We start from the raw sequence: 18,893 nt of genomic DNA on the forward strand, positions 1-18,893 counted from the left end.
TTGTCTTCTTTGTCTTCAAAATAGCACCACCTCTCCTGACTGGGCAAAACATCACTTTTTTATGCCAAGTGTAATATTGATCAGACATAATTCAATGGTTCATGATTAATACCAACTTTGAGTTTGAGTTCAGCTTTGCATAATTTATATGATTTCAAATTAATTCAGCTCTGAAATACAGTGACATATGATACTCAAGTCCATGCTAGAATGCTTTCTTACACACAAAAACATTCACAACAGCTTTCTTCTACTCAGTCATTCTTCCAAAAAGCTTCATATTGCAATGTATGCTAAAGAGCAGAAGAAAAAATTCATATAAATCTGCAGTGACAAGGTGGAGCCAGAACTTTCTCAAGGACTCTGAACACACAAAAATATTAAACAAGATTTGATTCTCATTTCACATAATAAGTGTTTTAAGCACTTTCTGCAATAGGCATAGATAGTAATTTAAATCATTGTTACCTGACTACCGCTTGCAGCAAGCTATAAGCAACCATGATTTGCACCCAGATTATTTGTGACAAGGCAGTAAGTAAACTCAGCTTTCAGGAATTCTGACTTCATGCCAGCGAAGAAAAACACATTGCACTACATTTCATCTCTGAAGACTTTCCTGCTTACTGGTAAGAAAATTTGCTAAGATTTTAAAAGCATGAAGAAGGAGATGTTTTTTTGTTCCCACTCTACAACAAGTGAAAGAAATGGAATTAGTTTCACCATAGCAGTTGTGAGGAAAGTAATAAAAAGGGCAGTCTGGATGTGAATGGCACCACCACTCACAAGTGAATGGCACAGATTCATGGATCTTCTAGCAGTAATGGTAACTTATTTTGCATTTTGTGGTACCACTGAGACTTGTATTATTAGACCATGACTTTAAGAGCCTCACAGCAATACCAACTAACCCAGTATCACCTTCCCTCCCCCCGCCCCACTGTTACAGTTGTGCCCAGCACAGCTGCCTGAGCAGCTGCACTGTAAATGGGGTCAGAGAAAATACTGTGAAGTTCTGAACATCCTTTTTCTAGTTTATAGTACACACAGATCAGAGTTGGCAAGTAACACCTACACTGATAATGCTCTCAACCATAGAGTGAAACCTTAGTCTTGCTTTAACACTTTAACAAGAACAGCCACATTGTTCAGAGAGCAAAATACTGGAATGCAATCACACTAAATTTTGGGGTTTTTTTGTGAAAGTAAGAGTGAAGAAGTCAGAGATTAAATAATGCAAGCTAGAAAGATGCTGTGCAGATTCTTAAAAATTAAAGCTTTCTGGAGGGTCATTGCATGGAATCCCCTTCTAATGGTATCAAGTAAAAAAATATTAAAAATAAATCCTTGAACCTGACATTTAAATGTAATAATATCACATTACTAGTGGTGCCAAAAGAAGTTTAGCCAAAGTATTTGGGGTTTATTTCCTTTTTTGGAAAAAGAGTACACTAAAAAATGGACTGAAGTGTCTTATGACATTAAAAAAATCTACTGAAGATTATTCACTTAGTGTACTAAACACATACAATTTTTATAAGGTGCTTTATAAACTTGTTAAACAATGTTGCCCTGAGAGTATGTAAAATGTATAGCCTTTGAAATAAAACTTTGTATGTACTGCAGAGATACTTAGAACAGCTAGAATCATTAGCTTACTCTAACCAACTGAATACCAACACAATAAAAAGAGTCAATTACTTAGCTTATAAAAATTTACTGCGTCTACAAATTCTTTCCAGTTACCTCAAGTGTACCAACTAAAGAAAGAAACAGAAAGTCAACCTTTCTTAAGTCAGCAACAGTTTGCAGTAATTCCCCTCTTGTCACCTGATAAAACACACCAGGCCAAAGTTGCCCAGCACAGCATTCTCTCAGCATCAAATATGACATGCTTATTGGGAGCAGCAAAGAAAGCAATCGATAAACATAAAGTCCAAACTTGAGAAGAACTTTGCTTTAGAATCCTAAAGGATCTACTTATACTTTACTTGCCTTTTGATTTACAATAACTCCCCTCTTCAGCTGAAACATGAAGGGATTAAAAAGATGGACAGGGTAATCTGTTGAGTTGTGTAGTGCAATAACTTCTGACAGCTCAGGAAAGCCCCAAGTTCAGAGAGCCACAAACTCTGTAGTTCCAGGTTGTGAAGATGGGTACATACACTGTGCCACAGTGTGGGTGCTCCCCATGCAGGAGCTGCCTCAGTGAGACACTCTTGCTTGCAGCAGGGTCAGAGGGATTCTGCAGGGAAGCACTAAAAGGCTGAGAGGACAAACAAGTGCAAACCAGCCAGTGGCAGCTGCAGCATTGCACTTTAAGTTCAGTAGCAAAACTCATACCAGGAACTCAAAATTAGAGCAAAAAGGCTGAGTTATCAGTACATAGCAACAAGGCTCAGGAAAGAGAGAAAGGAAAAGATGAGCTAAAAGGCTTAAGCTAAAAGCCTAATGAAGACCTGTGATTCACTTGGGTACCCAAAAGTGAAGCAGGGAATGCCTTCAGTTAGGGAGAGTTCACAACAGGACTCAGTGCTTAAACTTAATTTATATTTTTTGTAAAGCAGACTGTCTACATCACTGTTACCTGACACTACTCAAAAGGCACAGCACGATGCCATTCCAGCTGAAAAGCAAGCAATGCAGGGTAGAGAGAGAAAGTAAGGTTAAAAAAAAAAAATTAAAAGAACACTTTGAGAGGGTTTCTTTTTTTCCTTGCCTTGGCGGTGGCACATGGTCACACAAGCAATTGGATCTACACAACAGATTGGTTTCTCACTGCTGGCTGTCCCAGCTCACCCTCTCCTGCACCAGCTCTGGTGTTTTTGTGACTCTGGGCTGAACTGCTTCTGTGTTAAGTCAGCAGAAAACTGAGCCAACAAAAAGGGCAATAGGTTTCTGCTGGGATGTCATGCAAAAACAGTTGAGCACAGGCTGAGAAAGGAGACAGGCTTAGCTGCCCTGGCAATGCAGACTCAGTCTGGTCAGCTAGTGCATCCACAGTAGCTTTACTGGCACTTGAAAGCTCCAAATGAGGCTTTAATACTATAAATATTTATTTCAGCAAAACACCATCTTATGTGGCATTATTTCATCTTCTCCCTGTCACACAAAGCTGTTTACCCAGACACTGTCTGTTGAGGGGGAAGGAAAGGGCTTTTTTTTGTGTAGTTGTTTTCAATGGAGACCAAGTCTCCAGCCTAGCTTGTCATGTGGCTCTGAGAACAGGTGTGCTGGTGAAACAGAGGGCTCGCAAAGGACTGCAAACAAGCAGCTGGAGGAAGGAGGGGGCTTAAACCAGGACAGAGAGTTAAATAAGCCTGTGTTTGTGAAACTGTGCTGCAAATTCAAGCCATGCTATTCTCCTTAGTACTGTCCACACACTTAACAGGAAATTCTGCTCTAAAATTGATACGGTGTAAGAAAAAAAAACAAAAATAAAAACAAAAAACCCCAAACAAAAAAAAAAAAAGCCCCCCCAAAAGCCCCCCCAAAACCCCACTAAATATATAAAACAATAAATATATGAATTATATATATTTTATATCATCATCCCATCTCACAGTGACTGAGCTAATGTATGTATATTAAAGTATTTATTCTACTTGCAATTTATTCTACTCTGCAATTTAATTGCAGAATATGTCGCAGATTTCTTATGTTCCTGCTTTGGATGCAGTTGAGAGTAGTCTCATAGCCTGTGGTCCCTAAAATGTCTCTCCCAGCCACATGGTTCTGCAAGATACCTTACTCTATTCCTAGCACCTTTTGAATGCTTTCCTGAGCTTATGCAACCAACCTACATGGCAGAACTGCAGTGTAATCGCTCATACAAGATTTAATGAGTGTCAGATCTAATGCACAAAAACACTCACAAAAGGGAAATGTGGAACAGTGAAAACTTTTACTTTTAGCAGGAGTAAATAAACTTACTCAGCTACTTTACCTAACTGCAGCATAGCTGTCCTGCACCCTGGCTGTCTGAATTAACTACAGGATCAGCTTTCCTCTTGGAATTTCAATGGCCATAGAGGGCTGAAGCAAACTCCACAGTGAGCAGGAATGCAGTGAAGTTTCTTGCTACCTGCTTTGCTGTGCAGATTCACAAGGGACTGGGCCCTCCATCTCTTTGGATGCCACCTCAGTGTGGACTGGTACATACTTTGTAGCTGTCATTTTGGACTTCAGTTGTGTAGGGCAAGGTAAGTCAGTACTTAATAAACCAATGGGGGCTACATGTATTCTCTGCCTGCGTGCTCTGAATAGTTACCAGAAAAAATGTATTTTTTTAAACCATAAAGCTTATGGTAATTACAACCATTAGAACAAATATTTACACTTTTGACTACCTGCAAAGTTTATTTAAGTAGGCCACTCTATGAACTATTGCTTTTAATAATCTAACAAAGACTACAAATCATGCTGAAGTTCCTGGCTCTGCAGAGCAAAGGCAGTCTTATTCTGAAGCCAGTTTCATGGGGATTTGTGTTCTGTGGAATAAAATCTGAGCAAGAGCCTTCAGCTGGCAGCACACAAAGGTTTTCCTATATTGAAGCTATGCTGCTTTGTCTCCCAACAGAGAAACTGGAGCCAAAGACAAACAAAGCAGAAAAGAGAGTTAAAGACAAACAGGTGGATAAGACTGAAAAAAACCACAAGAAATGCAAGGATATGCTCTCTGTGCCTGAGGGATGCACTCAATGGAAGGGAATCCAAAACTAAGGCAATACATTTTGGGTCCGAAACCTGGATCAAGACTCAATACTGTCGCCAACATACTTTCATTCAATTGATACACAACTGACTCCTGACTTGAAAAGACTGCACACTGAAGAAACAAAATCACTTCACATGGCTTATGAAAAATGTTAGCTACCCCAAATTCTTTTGCTCTTCATTCCACAAAGCCATGTAACAACAAACATGGCCCAATGAAATAGGAATTCAAATATCATCAAATAAATGTATTCAGAATGTAAAATGTTCTTCTTTGAATAGATGTTTGGTTAATAGAGGGAAATAAACAGACCTTTAAGCTGTACAACACTGTAAAAAACAATCCTTTCCTGTATGTAGGTATGACATAAGCATATACATACATGTTTCTCTACTAGGTTAAGGGTGCTAGCATAAGAAACCTCGTATTTCACATTGCTGCATCTTTTCAAGAGCATTGTTCCACAGGTACTAGAACTTCAGCTTTAGGATTAATGTAATCCAACTGGAGTGTTCAGGACTCAGAAGAGAATGGCTGCAGCAGTGCAGAGTCATCACTACGCCCCTTTTATTTAATTCATTCTAAGGTTTAAACACTCACAACAATTTTTATAAAAAGCTAGTTCATCATTCAGCCACAAGTTTATTTTGCCTGCAACTGTAAGCTCTATGTGTCTATTGTTGCTTGTGCAGGCTGAAATCCTAATATAAAAAGAGTCTGCCCACTCACATACTTTCATGGGAATGTAAGGGCCTCATGGTGAGGTTTGACAATGCAGCTGGACCAACTGAATGGCTCACAGCAACCAAAACGAGGCAGTAATAATCTTTCTTCTACCATCTTACCTCTGCACTGGCTTAGGGACATCTGACCTCTGATTTGGTTGAATTTACTGAACTGGTAGAGAAATAATTCATCAGGAAAAAAGAATGGTTTCTGTTGGTTTATCAAGTGAGGCCAGATGAATACTGATAAAAAGAACAACAGGACAACTCTTTTCAATGCAATATGGTGATTTGACTGGTTCAGCCACCTTGTGGAGTCAACAGGTCACTCGTGAGTCAAACATGGTGACAGGACCACAGTGACAGCACTTGAGACAAAATTCAGGGTAAGAGAAGAAGTGCTTTTGGCTTATTACACACTCACTTTAAGATTATTTTATACTGATATTAATAATAAAGTAGCATTCTTACCTTTAATTGCTAATTTTTCCATTCATTTGCATCACTGGCAATTTACTAACAGATCACAAGACAATAAACTAAATATTTACTTACCTACAAATCCTTTCTCGCCAACTAATTTAAGAGCAATTTTATCTGCCAAAACAGAAGAATTTCCATGTGCAATGTTAGCAAAAGGTCCAGCGTGAACAAATACTGGTGTTCCCTGGATGATAAAAAAAAATATGTAAGTAATTCAATGTATAGACATCATGGTTTAATCCCAGCCAGCAACTAAACCCCACACAGCTGATTATTCACTCCTCTATCAGTGGGATGGGGGAACAAATTCAAAAGGGTTAAAGAATACTCATAATAAGAATACTTGAGATAAAGATAATTTATTAGGTAAAGAAAAGACTGCACACACAGGAGCAAGGAATTCATTCCTGCTTCCCATGGGCAGGCAGGTGATCAGCCAGGAAAGCAGGGCTCCATCATGTGTAATGGTTACTTGGGAAGACAAATGCCATCACTCCAAATGTCCCCCCTTCCTCCTGAAGTGCTATTAGACAATTTAGGGATCCTTGGTACATCTCAGGTGCTTGAAACCTCATTTGCCTGCTTCCTTCCTAGGAAGGTAATAAACAGTAGAGCAAACTTACACAACTTCCTCATCCCACCTTGTACTAGTTCATGTTGCATATTTCCACAGCTCCAATACTGTGGTGTGCTACTCTGGCACTAAATGCAGCACTGCAGATACACAGGCAAGAGCCCAGCTCTGGCCCTATCCCAGCCCTGTGTGCTCCTGTTTTCCTCACTGGCTGCAACAGCCACTCCTGTGCAGGCAGAGGAGCCAGCAGAATCTGGGAGGGACCAGAGTAAAGGGCTAAAGAGCTGGAGAGGGAGATGGCAAGGGATGTCCTGGGGTGCAGAGGCAATACTGACACAATGAAGATCATATTCACTGAGGCTGGAAGCCCAGGCGCAGAGCTGAATTCTCCTGCACTAGACACCATACGAATACCAAGGGAAAATTGACTCTGTAGATGAACCAATCTAAACCAGAGGAAGGAGAAGCAAGGAGTAAGCAAATTAGCTACGTATAGGGAATTTGTGAGGTAGGAAGCAATTCTCAGCTTCCCTCTTATATTTCTGGTAAGACTCCCAAGGAAAGGAGAAATTAGAAAATAAGCATCCTCAGAAAGGGATTAGGATTAGGTGAGATTACATTAACTGTTATTTTTCCCTCAAAAACAGAATACAGAATAAGACAGAAGACTGTCACTTAAGCTGTTTCACTACAAACTCCTTAGGCAAACAAATGCCCATTGTTGCCTTTGTGCATGTTGAAGTGCCCAGCTGGTTAAAGAGAAGGTAAACAGACAACTTCATAGTATTTCCATTGATGCTCTTCTCACATTCTGTACTAGGAGCCACTGCCAGCCCTCAAAATTTAAGGCAATCTACCAGGCAAACTCCTTCAAGTTTTGACCAGAAACACCAGTTAAGGAGGACAGTGTTTTATGAATCAGCTCCAGTCCCCTAATAGTCCCCTGAACCACAGCTTGGAAACTATTAACCATAAAATACAAGTTGGTCCTTCCTCCTCCCCAGCAACCAGTGTTTTAAGGAAACAACCTACACAGGAAAAAAATCTCTATTTAACTACTGTAATCTAAGTGGTGTTTTACAGAAAACATGGATGTTTTAGTAATGATGACGGGAAGTCATGTACAAAAATGATACATCAACAAAAGGCATCTCTTCTTACTGCTTCCCTTAGAAGGAATAACATATAATTAATTGCTTTGCTCAGAGGAAAGAGAAGTAACTTTTTAGCCACTGCCACAGGCACACACATGGGTTGGGGCTGTTCTCCAGGAACAACACAATTAAGCTACAACTCAGATATTTAAATCTGCCTCGTACATGTTAGAGTAGAAACAGGAGCCAAAAAAGTAAATGAAGGCGAAATCATGCCCTGTAACAAGAGAACTGACGTAGATCACTATACTCATAACATAGTGCTTACTTAGGGTTAGCTTTTTTTCCTGTTTTCTATCTGCTAATGGACACATACTGCAGTATCAACTGAGATTTTACACAGGTACACAAAAACTTAATATGAACTACATACACCTTCAAAGCTTCTTATCTGGGCATCAGACTAATAGGTGCTTTGCAAAATACGTTATCTGTATCCCAAAGAGCTTGTAACATATAAAATCAAATGCAAGCAACTTTCACCAAACTAAGCTGAAGTTTTACTTCTACTTTAATCCAATACTTGTGCTTCTGGCATTCAACTAAGTAGGACCACAAATTTTCAGCTACCAGACTCAGATCCATAAAATCAATTTATTCCAATTTGTCTTTTATTACTCAGTAAGACTAATTTTACTCTCCCAACCCCTAATTTCTTGTGGCAAGCACTCACAGGGCTGGTCTTATTAGAGCCCAGAACACACACTGGGCAGATGTGATGCACGGACCCACCGCCACAGCCAGTGACTGGGCAGCCCAGCACACACTGCAGCAGCTGTGCAAAGAGAGGTGGCAGAAGGGTCTTCTCCTACATTCCATGTGCTAGTGTTTTTCCAAGGGTTCATCCACACAACATGGATAGGAAGGGAATGTGGACTGCGAGATCCAAAATCCAGAATATTGGAAGTCAAGAGGCTCCCATGACTAACTTGAAATCTACACATACTACTAAATCACTGGCATAGACAGATGCTCCCCGGGAGCTCTGAAATCCACCAGAACGAAGGGAAGAGCAACTGGAATATTTTTGTTACAAGAGCAATCCCAGAAGAAAAGTAAAGTCTAGTAGTGAAGAAATGAACTCCAGCAGGACCTTGGGAGCCTCAGGCACACCTTGGAACAGGGACAACAATGTCTTCTCAGGCCAGCTTTAGTGACTGTGCCAGTCCATCTGTCCCACTTATTTTTGCTACATTCTTAACAAACTATATGGAGAACCAAACAGCAGCCCAGGGATGCATTCTGCTGACTGTTTTCAGTACAGAAAATTTTATTATCCAAGTTTCGGTAAAAGAAAATAAACCCAGAATGTCAATAAATATCTGAAGTTATCTGGCCGCTAGAAGGATGTTTATAATACTTATTACCATCCTTCTCTCATCTTTACTATGAGTGGCACTTCAAAAGTAACACAACAAACCACCCCAGAGCAGCCAGCCTGCAACTACAAAGGGCTGTCCCATAGAGCAGCTGCTCTGCTACGCATGGTATAAATAAATGCTAAACATTAAGGGATCAGTCGACAAGAGAACAAATCTGTCATGAGAAACATGGATAAACACTGTGAAATCATTAGGCACATTCCAAACAAAGTAATCTCAATTCTACAGCACTGGATGTAAGTAAGCTCCCCTGAAGTCTGCGGTTACTGTAGATGGAGTGCCGTGTGTCTCCCATTTTCAGATTTTTACTGTCATTCCTGCATATAAAACACTGTCAACCACTAACACTTTCAAGCAGAATTTCTGGTGTCAGAGCAGCAAGACTGTGACAGAAAGCAACCCACCAAGACACTTCTTTAAAAACCAGCAAATTAAAACACACATCAATTCACATATGAATAAAAGCACTGACATGAGTTGCCAGTTCAGTTCCATGCAGGACTGACATTTGGTCATTTTTGATTTATGACCTTCTAAGCCTCCTCTCTAGTGCATGCAGACATCCATATAAAGTTGGTGCAAATCTACCAAGCATGTTGTTCTCCCTTTTCACAGGCCCTTAGAAGCAGCTCCTCAGACTTCCACGGCTTAACACAATTCCCATCCACAGGCTTGTGGCCAGATCACAGAGGAGTGCAGCTGCTTCTATCTGGCTACTATCGCTGCAATGGCTCCTTCCAGTCACTGCTACCCACAGACACTAGGACTTACAAATTATGCCAAAGCAACTGTCAGTCATCCAGATTTCCTGCCCTCCCTCATCCAGCAGTCTTTTTGCCATTCCCCAAAGTGATCTGGAAGACCTGCTTTGGTGAACAGTTTTGTCCCTAATTGCAGACAGGTCCATGGCACATTCTGAGCTGTATTTGTGTTCTCTGTAACCATATAATTCTGTTTTTTCACCACCTATTATTAGGATTATTTCTAATTTTACTGTTGTCAAATCGTGGTGCTGTTGCTAAAGATTCTTACATTTTTATGAAGAATTTGTTCTCCCCAAAGGGATTAAGATTATGTTGCCCAATTACTACTGGTAATCTCTTTGGAAATTTAAGATGTTAACTTTTGGGTGCTATTTATTAGGTTTATTTCAGGTGTAATGTAGGCTTCAGTTATCCTTATTTCTGATTTGCAATTCACACATTCATCAGGAACATGGCCTTACCTATAGCAGAAGAAATATTATCTACCACCCCAGGGTATCATTAGCTACAGTGCTCTACACTCACAAGTGGATCACTACAGTATATTCAAATGTGTACAGCACAACATCCTCCTTGTTCCTGTCCTTTTTCTTTTTCTGAAGCTATTAAAAGTAGCACCTTTTACAGTTATTCAGATGAAGAATTAAAAATAATGAAGAGAGCTCAAGAGCAGCAACAGCACAGGCAGTAATAGGGTAGGCCACTGCACACCCAGGAAGGAGAAGTGTGTCCCAGCATCACCAGCCATGGAAGGGAGAGGGTTGTCCTGTTCTGTTCTGCTCTGCACTGGGGCAGCCTCACCTCGAGTGCTGGGGGCAGTTTTGGGTGCCACAGTGCAAAAAAAGACATTGAGCCATTTGAGAGTTTTCAAAGGAGTGGCTGAGGTCACTTGGTCTGTTCAGCCTGAGAAGAGGAGACTGAGAGGAGCCCTCACTGCAGTTGCAACCTCCTCATGAGGGGAAGAGCTGGGGCAGGCACTGATCTCTCCTCTGTGGTGACCAGTGGCAGGGCATGATGGAACGACCTGAAGTTGTGTCAGGGGAGATTTATGTTGAGTATTAGGAAAGGGTTCTTCACTCAGAGGGTGGCTGGGCACTGGAACAGGCTCCCCAGGGAAGTGGTCACAGCACCAGCCTGACAGAACTCAGGAGGTGTTTGGACAATGCTCTCGGGCTCGTGGTGTGACTCTTGGGGTTGGTGCTGTGCAGCACCAGGAGCTGAAATTGGTGATCCTTGGGGATCACTTCCAACTCAGCAGGTTCTGTGATTTTTAACGAGAGCAATGACACAGCTTTTCAAAAGGACATCAGCCAAAGCACAGCACTATCTTGGAAAATATTTAGATAAGCTGGGGACCTCCATTCTTGGATAGGTGACTCACACTAGCCTGCAAGCCAGCAAGTATCCAAAGGGTGACAAAAATTCATCTTTGACTCAAAGTAGAGGAGTGGAGCATGAAGCAGTCTTCTGAGCTGCTTTAGGTTGCTGTTTTAGAAAAAACTTTGTGAGAAGAATTTAGGGGGAAAATGTATCTTTGGGTAATGTGGTCAGGGTCCTGCTAACAAGCAGTAGTGTTTGATGAAAGTTGGCAGATGCTTCAGCCATAGCACAGATTAGACTAGAAAAGAATACCACATAAAAGGCAGGCATTTTATTGCATAGAAATGTGAATACAAAGAAATGCAGGGAAAAAATAAATGCATGCAATCCCAGAACCAAATGCCTATCAATCAAAAGAATCTCTTCTGACATTTATAATTTTCTTTCAGAATACTGCAACAAAACCACAGTATTTTCCAACAGATATGCAAAGTGCAAATAGAGTGACTAAACAGTCAGAATCAAAGCTATCTTGTCACTGGCGCTTAACACACACAATCTTATCCAAGTGGTGATTATAATACTGAGTTCTGACCATGACATTCTTATCCTATGTGACCTCCAGTTTCTGCTATTGGATGTAATATTAAAATTATCTCACACACACACACACACACACACACACACACACATTCTTAATACAGCCACATGAAAGAACAGGTTTTCTTTGCAGGGGAAAATAATTAAGATGGCTATAATACAATAACGTAGACTTAAATTCTGTTTTTCTAATATTCCCCAAGACTAGGAAGTTGTCCCCATTCCAAACACAAAAGCAAAAAGGTAGTTATCACTTCAACATGCTGTAGAAAATGAGACATTTTTATCAACTGGTGATTGCACTGGTATCTTTCTGCATTCTTCAACTTTTCACCATATCAAGAATCATTGTGAAGTATTCCAGCTATGTAATTTTGATGGTCAAATGAAAAGAAAATATACACTGATTTTTCTCCAAGTGCATTTGTTTTCAAAGCTGCTTCATTATTTTGTTATTTTTCTTTCCTCTTCTCCCCTTGAATGTTGGTCATCAGTTTCCCATCAAAACATCAATACAAAACTGCCCAGGTATGAAGTTAGCTTGCACTAATTCTACATTCTTTAAGCTTTTGAAAGAAAGCTCACTAGGGTAGTTGTAAAACATCCCTCTCATAGCCCATGAAAGCTTCATTTAGTCCATGAAGGCTCTGTGGCAAGATAGGGTGGCTGGGAACCATCTTTTGAAAATGCATAAACAGCTGAAATGACCCTACTGAGATTGTCAATGGCACAAACTACAATACAGATTAGAACGGCCACAGTAAAGCATCTTTTTTTCCACACAAAATGCTGAGCTGTGGGTATCATCATGACATCATCCATATAAAAGAAATACACAAAAAGAACCCTTTCCTGTAAGAACAAGGTGGGAAATAGTAGTAAATCTGTGACTTAGAAGACAAACCTGCCTCCCATTGTGTTCAGAAGCAGCTCAACAATGCACTGCAGGCTTGTTTGCAACACTAGGTAAAATTATGACTATAGCCTGATCTCAAAAAGGAAGAAAACCACCAAAAAGATATAAATGCAGATAGAGCTGAATAGTTAACATAAACAAATGAATGTTTGCTAGAATGCCTTTATGGATCAGACCCTGGCTTGAACACTGAAAGTCAAGCACAGTTGCTGAAGAGAAGCATGATCAGCACAAATATGAAATTTGAAAGTTGGAGAAGGGCAGGCATCTTAAGCCATACTTACCTCTAATGTCTGCATTAGCGTGGGCTTAATTGCATCTTTCATCAAAACTGCCAAAGCACCAGTTACTCCCTAAAAGACAAGAGTCCATGTTTTAAGGAAGTCAATTCTAAGGTGCAACATTTCCAAGTTACACTTACAATTAAAAAACCCTTACAGTTCAAAGCAGTGTTACAGTGATGCATAAAGAATTTGTTTACATGTTACTCCAAGACTTCTAAAATTCTGTATTTACAGAGTGTCAAAAACAAAAATTATTTTATTCTGAATACACTTAAAAGCCAACAGGTAACTTCTTTGCCCTATTTCATGGAGAGATCAGAAACAGAATTAAGTGATCGGCATGAGGATGTTCAAGTTAACAAAAGATGAAGTGCCAAAGGCCACTGACATCTGAGAAAGCAAGAAGGCAATAGCTTGCTAAAACTGCCTGAAGAAATGACAGATGTGTTTCTTTTATGACAGAATCAACAGCATAAATCAATAGCTAGCAACAGCCAGAAAGGGTATTTTTCAAGACTTGTGCAAATATATACATAACAGATACAGGATGAAAGCAGGCACAGAGTTTCCTAGGGGCAGATAAAGAATACATCATAAGATTAAAAGTTAGAGGTGCCTTACTGTAATAGTGAGAGCACAAAAGGAGCTGAGCAAATTGCTGCGTTTTGGTTGTAAAAAACCTTACTCCTCCCTAAAAACTTTGTTGAAGTATAAATTTCACACTGATGTGCCTTAAAATAAATAAAAGTCATGGCAGCCCTCTACAGCAAATTTCAAAGCTCATTCTATTAAAAAAAAAAGGCTACAAAGTGTGCACATCACTATCAGATTATATGAAGAGTGCTATCTACGAACCACCAGCATATGTTCAAATTTATTCTTGAATTACTCTGATTTTGAGATACGTGTTTTGTTCTGAAAGAACTAGATCATGGTTCAAAAAAACCACAGTAGTGTTATAAAGAGTGCCTCATAGACTTGCCAGAGAACACATAAAAACGAATTTAATATATTTTTGTATTGAAAAGAAACATGAAAACCAAACAAAAATCCTCACTGCTGTAAATTGTTTAAAATGAAGATTGAAAAACATGGGTAGAATATCCAAGTTGCCTATAAAGATATGAAAAATAATATTCAAATAAAGAAAAACAAGAAAAAATAGTGCCTTTATAATTCCCAACACAGCTTTTATCAACTAACCCCAAATTTGAGCAAAGTCTGCACGAAAATTTTGATGGCAACAGATAGGAGACATAAAAGTGATTAAGTACAGTATTTTATAAAATTAAATTTTCCCCTTTCTGAACATCACATCTGAGCATAGACTTCAGAGGAAAATGATGCAGAATATTTGGCCTTAGATAAAACTGAATTGAAACCAAAATAGTAAAACAGGCTTCTACTGATGTTTCCTTTGAGGACTGTGAAGGAGAGAGAGAAGGAAAAGACTTTTCTTTGCACTCTGCATGTCCCGCTATTTAAAAAACCCAATGGATCTACAAAGATGTAATGTGAGAAACTGATAGCAAAACAGCGTAGTTTTTCATCTTCTGAATTAGACTACTGTTTCTTAAGATGTTAATTTTAGAAGCTAGGATTAAGATGCAAGGAAACACAAGCACTCCAGCTCTTTCAAAATGGGTGAGGCTCCACCACCTCCATAGAAAAAGCCTGGTGCTATGTTGCTTATATACCCAAATACTCTTATTTCTAGAGGAAAAAAAAAAGCCAAATGCACAACTTTTCATCCGGTCTTTCAAGTGATCAACAGCAAGAATAACTACCTGAGCAGCCATGGATCAGCCCTACTGGAAAGAAGACTTGAGGGAAGAAGAAGTGAAAAATAAAATGAGAACACTTCTCCCCCAGCCTCCTACCCTGCTCCTTCTAGATAATAATGGCTCTATGCCTGTCTCCTTTGTTTTCTGATGTCTTCACCAACCTGATAAAAACACTGAAGTAAAAAAATACTTCCGCTGCATTTTTACTTTTTGGGAGATAATACTCATGCATTATTTGGGAAATAATGACATGCCTTCTGGACACAACTCACTTTATCTGAAGCTGAAAGCAAAGAAAAAAAGACTTAAATATTCCAACAGGCATATCTTGTGTCTCTCTGCCTCTCATAGTTCTTAACCAGGTTTGGTGTCAACAGCAGTCCTCAAAAGCTAAACAAACAATAAGGTTTTCATACCTATATGACTATGAGAATGAAGTTTTCATTTCTTTGTATCCTCAATCCTTCAAGTATTTAATACACAATTCCTACAGCTCACTCCAAGTCCTGGATCTGATTCACAAAGCTATTTAAGGAATCAGGTTCCTATTTCCAATTCAAAAATGGTAGAGAAACTTCTTATACAAGAATTAGGAGCTTTGACACTTACACACCAATTAAGCTTCTGAGAGCCCGAAGATCATTAGCTTTCCACTAACTCACTGTCAGAGGAAAGAAGCTGGGCTCTGAATCAATTGTATACAGATGTTCAACTTTTCTGGGTTCCTTCCTGGAGTTGATCACAGGTATTCCTGAAAATAATGCTCCTTCCATCTATCCACCAGCCGTCAGGGCAGGTATGCTCCCCAGGACAGCACAGATCACAGAGCACAAAATAAATTATACTCGTGACACAGGAAAGGCAAACTTAGATGAAAATCCAAAATACTTTCAAAGCAACTTCCAGTGGAGCAGTCTCTGAAGTCTATCAAGACTGGAAATGAAAGCTGCACCAGATGACAAGGAAAATGATTGAAAGTAACTACTATGAAATGAATAAAGGCTATACAGGCTGAAGGGCAGAGAAAACCCCTTTTCTTTATAAGAAAAATAATGAACTACTTGCAACTTCCCTTCAATTGAGTCTCTAGTCTCTAACAAAATAATAACCCTTTCTGCAATTTCAGTCCTGTAAAGAAACTAAACATTTATTCATAATCTGAGAACTGCAACTCCTTTTGTTTGACGTGAACACTGTACACAATGTTTCTGATGAACCAGAGAACAAAATCTCACTAGATGACAGATCATTTACATAAGTAAATATAAAGTTTGGTTTTTTTTCTTTTTTTTTGGTCTTGGAATTACTGAAAGCTAATGGTATGGCACAGCAAGTAAGCTGAGAAGAAGTATTATTTAAAAAAAAATAGTGACATATTTATTTAATATTTTTCATATCTGTTGAAATACTGATCTAGGACATATATACCAATTTAGCTTCATATAAAAATATGGTATGTGTCCATCAGAATTCTACTTCACTGTAAAAGCCAAAAAGCAATTAAGTCTTCAAAATCCTGTACATTGAGCACCACATTTTGGCAAAGAGTTCAACATATTCCATTACAGAGGATAGACATTTAATCCATTACTCTTGTGGAAAGAGTCTTCTCAATTCATGAAATATTCAATTTATCTTTTTTTCTATTACTACTAGCCTGCTTCTGCATATGGTTTATATCTGCCAATGTGTATTTTAGGTTTTACTATTGTATTATGATAAATATATTGCATATAAAGTCAAAATTAAGAGCAATTGTATTTTCATGAAGTATTTTGTGTGTACATCTGGAAACAAATCACAGAGAAAGGTTTAGTATATATTTCAAAAAACGAAAGACTACTGTCAAATATTTAAACTTGCATAAATTCAATCTGTGTAGGCTATAAAAATGAACCCCAGAATTTTTTTCAATGATAGGGAGAATTGACCCATTATTCGGGTTGTGTGGTACTTCTCATGATAAAGTTGCCTTTAAAGTTTCTTAGAAGTATATGCAATTTTTGCATATTTTTGTAGTTCTTTGTGCTAAAAAAACTCCATGTCAATGGACTATGATTAGACTCAAGCTTTTACACTTGATTTTGTTTTACAAAAATAGAAGTCAAAATTACTGAAACTGGATAGCAAGCATTCTAAAACCTGGTACAGTGCTTTTCCTTGTTCAGCTGTCTTGAGATCTTTCCTTACTGAACTATAGAGCTTTACCTCTTTCTTTTCTTTTTTCTTTTCTTTTTTACCTCACTGACCCTGACTTGAAAGGAGGATGGAAATTCAGGAGCAGAATGGCTTCACATCAAACCTCTTGACATGTGTGAAAATTTTCTCAAGAAATAATCCTTGGATTATATCAACACAGGCAGCACAAGCTGCAGGGGAAGAGTAGAGGCTGCATTCAAGTCTAGAAACAGCAGGTTTAGTTTCAACCTGCTCAAACAGACTGACCACCTGTGGGAAGAAACCAGCAACAGAGATACAATGCTACATGATAGAAGAGAAATTTATCTTCTTTGTACATATGAATTATGACTTGTTATAGTATTTGATTTTACTCCTCCTGCTGTTGTTTCCAGACGACTCAACTTTATACAGTACACTTTCACCAGTGCAGTATGGTGACTCATAAGCTCTCTCCCTTATACAAAGTAGGCATTATTTAATCTGATACAGAAATCATAGAAACCCCACTGCTAATTCCTTTTGACATTTTTTAAATCCCAACACCACAGCATCTGAATTCTTCAGCAGTATTAGTAAGTCTTCAGAAACAAACAATTGTTCCTGTTCTTCAAAAGAGAAACCTGCACACACAAAAATCAAGCTCAAAAATATTCACCAATTTTGGATGCTCAACCTGGGACAACAGAAAAAAATTTCTCCTGGTTCAAAGTTCTTGATGGAGTTTCACTCTTCCCATAAATTTCAGTTGTTTAGCTCCCTAGTATTAAACCAGACTGAGGAATGCATAACTCCTTATGTACTGTAAGAACCAGTTTGTGTGGACAGAGCACCACATGAAAGTTTTGCAAAAAACACAGGAATAGAACTCTCCACAGACATGCTTTATATCCTTAACCATGAAATCATATTCCTCTTATTCCCATGGTTCTCATACTTGTTTTTAACACACTGAACAACAAAAGGTAGGAATTTCTGCACTTCTCAATCATGACATGCACCCAGGTCTTTCCTGTGCATGGTATGGAGAACCTCCAAAAGAAAAAGAATGCAGCAGCATAGCTGAAGATGTTCATAACACATGTCCTTCAGATTGTGATGATTTTTTTCTTTCTGGGCAGTTTTTACTTTGTATAATACAAAACACTGCTTTAAAGAACAACTAGAAACATATGTTCAGTACAAGCAACACTATCAAATGATTGAGACACTAAGCATAGGAAGTTTGTTTTTAAAAAGGCCAAAGAAAACTGAATAAGTAACAGACATTTTGCTGAGCTCTACTTTCATTTTAGGGACACAGTGGAGAAGTTCTAAAATTCTTTTGTCCCTATGGAGAAGCCATTTCTTTCATTCATCAAGCTGATTAGAATTAAGTGATTAGCAGGTCAAATATTTTGCAGTGCTAATAAATAAAAAATATCTTCATACAAAAGTAGTGTCAAAATTAAAATCACATATTTCAAATGCAGTTTTAATTCTAACACAAATAATTTTAAAGGTTTTGCATGTGCCTTATAATGTAATTTATTTCCCAGTCCCCTCCATTTGGCCAAGACAAAGTTATACAATTGAAAAGCAAAAGCGAAACTTCAACAGCTGGAATATTAAATGCAGTTCTTCATGTCTCCTGCATAATTGGGAGTAGACAATTTACTCTGAATATTAATCATGACTGTACTTAGAAAATTTTAGCCTTATCTTAATTTCATTCTTAAATCTGGGCACTTTAGATACCATATTTTCATTTCTTTATTAAACTAGAATCCACTATGGCTGCAAAGGTGTTCCTGACTTGCAGATTTGCTATCTTTGCTGGCAAGGCAGGATATTCATTGCTTTACTCATTCATTACTCAGTGAGTTTGAGCAGATGTTCACAAAACAGAGAGAAACGGGAGAAAACATACAGAGCCTGTCTGATTCAGGCAGCCATCACCAATGGGCTGGCATTAGACTGCTCCTGGCATGCAGCTGATTACAAACATCAAATGGTGGCTTCTGGCTGCACCA

At 38.7% G+C, this 18,893-nt stretch overlaps 1 protein-coding gene across 2 annotated transcripts in view; it reads right to left on the reverse strand.

Annotated features, from left to right (window-relative positions):
- MTHFD1L (methylenetetrahydrofolate dehydrogenase (NADP+ dependent) 1 like) overlaps positions 1–18,893 on the reverse strand; it is a gene marked incomplete at its 5' end in the record, with an annotated part of 145,651 nt that overhangs the window by 79,497 nt on the left and 47,261 nt on the right. For both annotated transcript variants that reach the window (XM_083858196.1, XM_083858195.1), the window contains 2 exons: positions 5,998–6,109; positions 12,920–12,988. In XM_083858196.1, coding sequence (XP_083714322.1) covers positions 5,998–6,109; positions 12,920–12,988 — 181 coding nt within the window. The remainder of the gene's footprint in view (positions 1–5,997; positions 6,110–12,919; positions 12,989–18,893) is intronic.

This window comes from Zosterops lateralis (assembly GCF_965231275.1).
Source record: "Zosterops lateralis genome assembly, chromosome: 3".
NCBI lineage: Eukaryota > Metazoa > Chordata > Aves > Passeriformes > Zosteropidae > Zosterops > Zosterops lateralis.